Source organism: Spodoptera frugiperda, chromosome 19 (assembly GCF_023101765.2).
Source record: "Spodoptera frugiperda isolate SF20-4 chromosome 19, AGI-APGP_CSIRO_Sfru_2.0, whole genome shotgun sequence".
Lineage (NCBI taxonomy): Eukaryota > Metazoa > Arthropoda > Insecta > Lepidoptera > Noctuidae > Spodoptera > Spodoptera frugiperda.
Window position 1 is genome coordinate 3,773,785 of NC_064230.1, and position 10,236 is coordinate 3,784,020.

Genomic DNA, 10,236 nt, shown 5'->3' on the forward strand with positions numbered 1-10,236 from the left:
CCAACCGTGCAGTCAAACGCGATGCAATGTGACGGCGGCTATTACCTAAGTACTATTTAAGCAAAATTATTGTACCTACCTCCATATTGCAACATTTAAGGCAGATTCCATAGCACGGTTCTAAACCTTAGTGGTTTTTTGGTTGCTATTTGTTATTTATTGTATTATTGTTTTGTGTAAATAATAAATAAAGTAAAAAAAAACGTAGGCCATTGCGTTCAATACATTTTGACAGTTTAGACTTTAGACAGACGGACTGCATTTCGACTGCAATCTAACTGCAAATTGCAGCTTGAATGCAGTTGATACGACTGCAGTAGGACTGCAAATCAAACGTGCAGTCCGATTTCAGTTGAATTGCAGTCTGCATGCAGTCGGTGTGCAGTTCACATAATGCTGGACTGCACTATCTAGAGCCTTAATATTTTCGCGCCGCATCGCATCGCTTTCGCGTTCAAATCGCTCACGCAAGACGTCGGATCGCGTAAAAAATATCATCTTTACAAAATCTGTTTCACAATCGACACCTTTTTCCGTTTACCCTCCCCATCCTCTAAAACAGTCAAGCCTTCAAATTCACTCGTCAATTCTTTAATGCAAGCGACCTCATCTTTCGTCAAACCGGGCGGCAAATCGAATTTTGCATACTCTTCCCTTCCCGCCAAATCTTGACACATGTCAAAGACGCCATCTTTAAAATCCTCATCGACAACGTAGCATACTTTTTTAATCTTCGCCTCTTCAGGCAAAGGCATTACTGTATTCCGATTTAGAGCCTTACGCCACATTTTTTTTTCATCTACCTCTGCCTTTTTAATCCTAGCATCTAAATCCGCTAAGGCTTTACCGATTTCTTTATTTTTCGGTTCGATTTTCAGAGCTTTTTTGTAAGACAACACAGCCTCCTCTAATCTAGCGAGAGATTCTTGGGCCCTACCGTAATAAAACAAGGCTTTGCAATGGGTATTAATATCGATTATTCTGTTAATATGCTTGCAAACACCTAGGATATTTTTTGGCCTATCTATTTTGTAGTAGCAAGTTGCTAGGTTAACAAATATGGTTACTTTGAGGTCGTTGACTACTTTTAATTCCTCTTCATTCTGGGGTTGGCACATGGATAGTATGGAGATGCCTTGTTCATAGTTCCGGATTGCTTGTGTATACTTTTTCCTTTTGAAAAGGTCTTTGGCGACAGCACGTATGTCCTTTATAGTAGTGACTGTAGTTTCAAATTTCATCTGCTCCGAACTTGGTAGGTCGTTGAACCTGAAAATATGACGAACATTAGTTGAAATGCAACATTAGTTAAAATAAATAACTTCCCAATCTTCCTAATTCCGGATTCCTCAACAACCCTTTGATTCCTAAACCCTAAAAGGCCGGCAACGTATTTGTCACGCCTCTGGTGTTTCAAGTGTCCATGGGCGGCGGCGATTGCTTACCATCAGGTGATACGACTGCTCGTTTGCCGGATTATACCATAAAAAGTCAACAGAATAAACACCAGCATATTAGTTAAAATGGTTACAAGTGTGTCGATTGTCCAATAAGGAATTTGAGATTTGTCTCTTGGGTCGGAGAAAGTATTATTTATATTTCATACTAGCTACTTTCACGTGGTTTAGCTCGCTGCTCGGCTCCTATTGATCATAGCCTAGCCTTCTGATAAATAATTATGCAAGTTGGACCAGTAGTTTCAAAGATTACCGCGTTTAAACAAACAAACGAACCAACTGTTCAGCTATAGTTACCAAAAATCCTAAGAAAATTAATATGAAATTATAACTATTTACGAGCGGTGTGCAAAACTCTCAACTGAGTGGAGCTTATAACTCAACGTCAAAGCCGTCGTACATTGGCGGGCGTGCAGAAGAAGTAATTGCGATAAGGATCAGGAAGCTTGCCTACCCCTTCTGGGACAAAAAGGCGTGACGTTTAATTAATATTAAATTATTTTTTTTCGTTAACTTTACGTGTATTGTGCAATGGTATATTGGGCTTTATGTTTTACCCAATTTTATCTTATGCATATCTTTTTCATGTTTTTCTTCATATTCATTTCAATATTATTTTTATAATTCATATCTTGTGTGTGTTAATGTAATTGGTTTGTTTTAAACCGTGTTAACATGGTAATTAAATCTATACGTCCGCAAGGCAGCTTGTGGCGAGCTGTTGGGCAGTGGCGACCCCATTAGACCTGACTCCCGTGGAGAAGCCATACTTTGAGAACATTCCGGTTGGACACTCGTCAAAACTATCCGGAGTGGCCTCTCCTACCTACTCTTGCCTTATCGGCTGGTTTGAGTGGTATAGAGTGGTAAAGTTGCCTTCAGCTCCACTTGGGGGAAGGATCTGTAAGATGCTGGTAGCAATCTTGCACTTCTCCGTACTGTCGTTCCGGATTTCCGATACCGATACCCCCTTCAAACAGCTCAACGGAAGTTGCTTTCCTTTTTAAATGCCGGCAATGCACCTGTTTCCTGGTGTTGCACTGTCCATGGGCGGCGAGTAATCGCTTACCTCAGATGACCCGTCTATGTTTTCCCTATTCCATAAAAAATGGACACCCGATAGTTACACCGGTTAACAATTGCGTTACCGGCCTTATGGGGGTTATCATTTAAGGGTTGTTGGGGAATCCAGATCTCACGAATAGTACCTACATCATATGTCGGTTTGGCATTTCCTTTGACTGTGTACTTGTATAGAGCCATTCAGGATAATGAACCGGCTCGACCGGAGTGATACCACGGCCTCACAGAAAACCGACGTAAAACAACGCTTGCGTTGTGTAAGTAAGGTTACTGGAGGCTCAATTACCCCTCTTCCCTATCTTCGCAATCCCCGATTCCCCAACAACCCTTATTTTTAAATGGATAGAGGGGATCGGAAAGATTGGGAATTAATATTTTAAAGCTGAAGATATCAAAAGCTTGTTCAATTCAGCCTTAATCTCCGCCCCAAAATGTTGTCCGCAGTTGTGAACGCCTCTTGTGTTGGATGTGCATTTATCGAGGAAGGCTATAGGCTAATACGCTTGACCATCAGTCCGTCTACTCGGGTAAACACGCTAAAACTATGTCAGTACTCTCAAATCTTGGCAGGTCTTAACTTACCTGCAGAAGGCTGCGCAACAGTGTAAAGGGTCAATACGATTTAGAAATGGTCAATCGGTCTGGCCTGATACGAGGTCGCCGCCCGCACCTCGCCCATGTTACCATTTGGTTCTAAAAAATACCTTTTGGCAGCCTTACGTTCACGTAGTTCAACCTGCCAAGACCCGTTGAGATTTCACTTGTACTCCGATTGTACACTGAAAAAATAGCTATACTATTTATATAGGTATATCCAACGGCTTTTCCCGAAACTTGTTAGGCAGAGGTATAAAACGGAACTATCAATCACTCATAGTATGCAGCAATTAGTGCAACAGTATTGCGATGAGCCAGGTGACACCGGGGGCCGTACTCCTGCAAATATTAAAATTTTAAGAAAAATTCCGAAAAAAGCACAGTAATACTTTTTGAGGAGGGGAGAAGCATCCCATGACTTCTGAAGCCTTGGGTAGGAAAGGTGAGCAGGGACTGATCTTTTCTGGTAAGCAATCAACCCCGTTTCTCCGGAGCCGGAGCCAAGTCCGAAGAACCTCCAAACCTTCGGAACACATCACCCCTTTTTGAGGGGAAATCATCTAATCTCTAAAGCCTTGTTTTGCGATGTCCATAGGCAGCGCTAATAGCTTACCATCAGTCCGTCTACTCAATTAACCACACTACCGCTATGCACCAATTTACAGTAATTCAACCATGAAAACACCGGAACATTAAGTTTATATTTTGCTGTCCGACAGGGTCCATAATTGTGACTGTCTTGGTCCAGCAACGAAATTAATCAGAAATATTATTAGAGGAGAAGAAAACGAGAAAGAAACGCGAGGTAATCCAACGGCGGTTCCCGAGCTACTTGTTAGGGAGGTATCAAACGGTACTTCAGATCTTTCATAGTACGCAGCGTAGTGCAACAGTACTTGCGATTCAGGTGACACCAGGGGACCGTCTCCTGCAAATATTAAAAGTCCCTCATTGAAGAAACTATTAGACCTTTTCCCTATTAATTTACGTGAGTAAACCGTGATTTTTAGCTAATATAGTATGTCTCAAGATAGTTTTTATTTATTTTCAGCCCTGATCGTCCCACTGCAGGGCAAACCTCCAGGGCCTCCCTACCCTCCTTCCACTCGTCTCTTTGTAGAGCTCTTTTCTCAAATTAGTTATTAAAGCCTTGGGCGAACGACAGCAAGTGTCAGACTCTTGGTGCCCTAAAAAAACCCCGTTCCAGAACAAAAGCTAACTCCACTTACCGGAGCCCAGGATCAGTAGTCCGGATTCACGCTCCCATTGGAGAGGCAATCCGTCATCTTAGCAGCTAACTGCTCGAAGGACTGATACTCCGGAGAGGCTAGCAGCATGTTCTCAGCTTGCTTATCTACACTCTTCAACGCATCGCCATCATCACTGCAATAGATAGATTTTATGAAAAACTAGCTAATTCCGCGCGGTTTCACCCGCTCTGCTTGGCTCCTATTGGTCATAGCGTGATGTTTTATAGCCTATAGCCTTCCTCGATAAATGCACTATTCAACACAAACCGAATGCTATTCTCCTCGGACCAGTAGTTACAGCATTCGATTCCAACCATTAAAACACCAGGAACAAAGTCTTCAGCTCTCAGGGACATTAGTCTTAGAAGCAATAGATGAAAAAAGTTTATTGGTTATAAAAATACATTGTAGAAACATGTTGTCACAGTTTTCGAAAAATATCTCAGCAGTAGTCACACCGGCTGGCTCCGATTGCTAACTATCCAGTCAATGGCAAGCTCAAGCAGCGACGTCGCGCACGCTGCATAAATGGTAAAAAGTGTGTGTACATTGTATAGCGGCATTACGTGTCGTTTTGTGCATCTCTGCCTACCCCTTCGGGGATAAAAGGCGTGACATTGAACGTATAATGTAGGTACAGTAGAAGCTCCTTATTCGCGCTTCCTTCATTCGCGGTTTCACTATTCGCGGATTGAAAAAATGCGACCCAATTCCTATATTGGCGGTCAAGATTTCTTTATTCGCGGATCGAATCGAAATATCGGTGCGTGCATGTATCTAAAAAAATACATTCGCTATCCTTTGTCAACGCGTCAGTAGAAGGATAAAAAATAAAATAGCCTCATTACAACTACGTCTAGATTGTAACTTCTGCCTAAACCTAGTGTTACCTAAACTTGATGATAATATTATGTAATTCATCAATCTGTATGATCAGAAAGTTCAATTAAATATTTTTTTTATCTATAATTTGCTTCTTGATTTCGTCATCTAGGAACGTAACCCCATACAAATTGCCATTCCATATTCACGGTTTCTGTATTCGCGGCATATTTACGGAACGCATACCCCGCGAAGCTTCTACTGTACAATATTTTGGTTACCATAGTTTGGTGCGAGTTACAAACCTACCAATGAGAAGCACCAATGTGACTTTCTGATTTATACATAACTACTCTCTAAGATTATTTAAACACCACTAACAGTGAAAGAAAACATCGTGAGGAAACCTGGGCTTATAATTTCTGATTCTAAGTATGCAATCGCCAACCCGCATTGAGCAACGATGATTAATGCTAAAACCTTCTCCATGCGAAAAGACGCCTTGGTCTTCGTATTCGTATTCCGGCCCCTTTCCCCTCTGTTCTCCCTAAACCCCTAATCTCCAATCCTCAAATTCCTAAAACGACTGGCAAGGCACTTGGCGTCCATGACCGGCACTGCGCCGATTGCTTTGCTTACCATCAGGTGATCCGTAAAAAGGCAGTAACTCAGGCTTCAGCTTAAAACATATATTAAACAATTGTTCACTTACTTGTCTTCTTCATCGTACACCGTGAACATTTCATCTTCATCGTTTCCGTCAAACAGAGACTCCTTCTTGTTGTAATCGAAGTCTATCGTGAACTCGGTGTGACCAGTTTCTAATAGCTCCCTGAAATAAAAATTATATGTGATAAAATTGTTATATTAATGAAAGAAGGAGATTCTCAAATAGATCTCACATCAGGCAGAACCGATTTTGATGCGGTTCAGCAGACTATTTATCAGATTTCAGAGAAGGTTTTATGGATATTACCGACGTAAAATAATGGAGGTGGTTCCTTTATTTTAAAATGTTTTATTTAACATTGATAAGTTTGTTTGTTCGTTTGAATATGCTAAACTCTGGAACTACTGGTTCGATTTGAAAAACCACCAACCAATGTTGTTGATTGTACCACCTACTTTTAATATGTTGTCCTATGTAAAACTGTCTATTATTATGGGGTACATACAAACATAAATAAAATATGCATTATCCATGTCTAAACACTGAATTTTGTTTTAAGGTAACTACAATGTGAAACTGTGACCAGTCATCGAGGGATAAACGGCAGCATTTTTTAAATGTTTGTGGCGATATATCACATTTGACAGAGCTGGCACTTAGACAGTCAACAAACAAATCAACAGACAATGTCACAAATCCTACATCGCACATATGAAGTTTATATGTAATAAACATGGATAGAAAATCCCAATGAACAACATTTAGGCAGAAAGCTCACCAGACACGATTATGACCTCACCAGGACGGAGGATCCTCCTTTTCTTGGGGAACTTTACTCACAGTTCCCTAAATGTTTGATGATGTACAACCAAAAGAATGATCTCAATTGAATGTTCAAAAAGCATGTTGCAGGTGCAAGGCAAGCTAGAAATACAGGGGCACTATATCTGCTGTATCAATCGGGACCCCTGTGCTAAGGGGGCCTCCAACAGTTGGCAAAAAAATTTAGGAAATTTACGTCCTTGTAAGGACCCCCAAATATGAGCTCACTATTATTGCATCGGTAAGTCCCCTCTTTGAGATTTGAGAGACAGGGTGGGAAAACTCAATGGTTGATTTTACCCAATAAAAAAAAATTATATGGGGCCTCACCAAGGCACACTACACTATTGTAGAAAATATAGGTAGACAGGATGCAAAGGTAAGAATCAATCATGTGTGGGTCTACTCTTTCACGGGACAAAATAGTATGATATGCTAGTTTGTAACTAAAAATAAATTAATAGATACATTCGCTTAAGATAAAAAGAATATAATGAATGGTAAAAAAAGAAATAACTTTAATAACATTGTATTAAGAAAAAAAAAACGATGACTTAAACTTAAAACTTACAAATCATGAACTAAAAACTGCAAGGCAGACAAAAATAACGAAACACGCGCGCCGGCAAAACGGATTCTTATAAGAATTAATAAGAATGTTCATAATAATATTACCTCTTATTTATTCCTTTAGCTAGCGGCACGTTGAGAAATTGTGGCTGTTCCGTCCAATTGGCTTGGTCTGTAGAGTCTTCCATCTTCTTAGAACGCTAGAAAACAGTTTTCAAAACTTCTTTCACTTTAAAATTTGAAGCAGGTACAAGAAACTCGAATTCAAGACCGATCGATCAATATACGAAAATTGGCATCTATGTGACTTTGACAGCCGAGTGCATTTAGTGTTGAGAGGAAAAGATCTTAACAAGCCCGCTCGATATAAGAATGTAACTTATTATTGTAATTTTTTAGATTATAATGTTATGTTTTTACGTATTTTTGAAGGTTTTTTTTGTTAAAATATGACAAGAAAGTGAAATCATATTTTTTTTAGGTGTCAATTGTTTAATTAAAAATATTTATGTTGTTTTTATTTATCGATGTTATTTTATCGAAAACGTATAATTGTGATGGTTCATCACTAGTGAAGCGTATTTTGTTTTTAATTTCAATCGATCAATAAAAGTTTGATGTGTGACTTCAAGTCTTTTAAGATAAATCGTAAGGGTAACCACGCTTTCCATTAGTTTTGAAGTTAATCAGAGTTTTATAAGATAATTTCATTAGAGAATTACAACTTTCCGCCATTTATAATTAAATAAATGATAATATTTTTTTATATATTCATTTTAAATTTCGTATTTTCTCATCACATGAAACGGGAACTTGTAAGTTCTTTACGAAAATAAAGATTTATAACGTGCTAAAATCAAAGAAAGATATTTTAAATTAAACAACAGGTAGGTTGTAAATATGTGCGCGGTCGCGGACTTCGATGCTTTTATTTTATTCTAGGCTTGTACTGAAAAATATCATAATACCCACTAAATATGAATAAAATCTTTTAAATGAATTCTTTATTACATTCCAATAAAATATACCAGTAACTTACACCTATATTTTGTACAACACGACTATGGATCGAGTTACAAAGTACCAGTATATCATGGTCTCGTTTTATATGAACTTTCTTCACATTTCACGGTCAGTTTACACTGGTTTTTGTGTACCTGTATTTTGTTTGTAACACAAATAAACAGATAGGTAGTTATAGCAAAACAAATCAATACTAGCTTGAGGGCGCTGTATCCCGGTATTCCCAGTGGTATGAGAATAGTGATGTTCATGACATTTTAATACCGATAACACGATTTTTTATTTCCGATTTTTTTTCGATGGTTTTTTAATATCAGCTAATTAGAAAAATGGTAGGTATATTATTTGCTTATTAGTTACGTAATAATAGTACGAATAAGGAAAAAGGAACCTGATTTTATAATATTATATTGAAAATATTTTTTCCGATGGGTTTTTAATACATTAATCAGCTGATTAGAAAAATGGTGGGTATATTTGCTTATTAGTTACATAAAATCGTACGAATAAGGAAAAAGGGACCTGTTTTTATTTTATTTTTTTAACGTTGAGAAATCTGCGTTTGGCCATCAACCTGTTTACTGACAGGACGGCGAAGCGAAGATGTGGCCGAAGATGGAACACACAGACTTAGAAAGTACCTATTTACTCTGACCTTGAAATTATTTTTTTCGGTGGATTTTTAATACATAATCAGCTGATTAGAAAAAGGAACCTAGTTGAAGATTGCTATATCTATATTACATGAAGTTACGTTATGAACCTCTCAATCTTAAATGACATCAATCTCGAATAAATCAACCGACCGAACACGCTCTCGTTTCGATTACTTTAAACGTAAAGCAAACACGTATTAAAGATATAGAATTGTAAAGGATTTACTTGACCACAGGTTTAATTTCCGCATGAAACAGATGTGTGATCCAGAAGGTGTTGTTCCAGGTCTGGACGTGATACATATAATATTGAGAAAATACTGGGTTGGTAAGTATCTAACAAGTGACTGATCGACAGAAAATACAGCCGAAAGTACTTAGGTACTGTTAAACTTAAAAAAAACTGTAATATTGCATTAAATAAAAAAAATATATCAACATAGGTAATGGTTTTTTTATTTCCCACCGGAGGTTAATAGATAACAAGTAGATATGTACCACTATTAAGAAATATCTAAGAAATATCACCTACTTATTAAAAAAATCGAATATTTTTAGTTTGTCTATATTTCGATACATATTTTTCATCATAAATATTAAAAATATACAAATTGATTCGAAATGTAACATGATGACGTCACATTTTTTATTTTACTAGCAAAATGCAAATGAGGCGTACACAAACGAGCAGTAACGTGGCAAAGCGAGAGAGCTCACATTGTATATTGATCTGAAAAGCCACATGACTCAATGACGTCATTTCTGCGCAAAAATATTCATGAATGGTAATTTAGAAGTCGTACGACATCCCTTACTATTGAACTCTTGATTATATCTTACACATTGTAATGTACCTAGAAAGCTATTGCTATTTCTAGGCTTTGACGTAAGAAAATTTTCATATTTTCAAATAAAAAAAAGATTGCAGGAGTATACTTAATGACGTCACATCAATGCCCTGTAATCAGCAGATTCGCATTAGGTATACGAAAACTATTTTTTTATTGATGGTATCCAAAATTGTGGTAAGTATTTTGAGCTGAAAAGAGCAATTTTTCAATGGTTGAATTTTAAAAGGGCTTATGGATTGATACCTAAGTTACGCACTGCATTTTTTTATTTTCCTAAGATTTGTCACTTAATAAAACGGACTGTAAAAGCTAGACTAGCCACTTAGATGAAAAAAACCTATAATATTTTCAACTCAGATCTCATTATCAAAAATTATCGTTCTTTTGCGACGAAGAAATCAGAAAGAAAGTGCATAATATGAGCATATCTGTATA

At 37.7% G+C, this 10,236-nt stretch overlaps 1 protein-coding gene across 1 annotated transcript; it reads right to left on the bottom strand.

Annotated features, from left to right (window-relative positions):
- Positions 1-224: 224 nt before the first annotated feature.
- LOC118281005 (inactive peptidyl-prolyl cis-trans isomerase shutdown-like) lies at positions 225-7,999 on the bottom strand. The gene is made up of 6 exons (XM_050700639.1): positions 7,377-7,999; positions 5,922-6,041; positions 4,393-4,520; positions 3,938-4,086; positions 3,123-3,132; positions 225-1,297 (listed from the first exon to the last, which is right to left on the bottom strand). The coding sequence occupies exons 1-6, from the start codon at positions 7,457-7,459 to the stop codon at positions 501-503; spliced, it is 1,287 nt and encodes a 428-aa protein (XP_050556596.1). The 5' UTR covers positions 7,460-7,999; the 3' UTR covers positions 225-500.
- Positions 8,000-10,236: the final 2,237 nt, after the last annotated feature.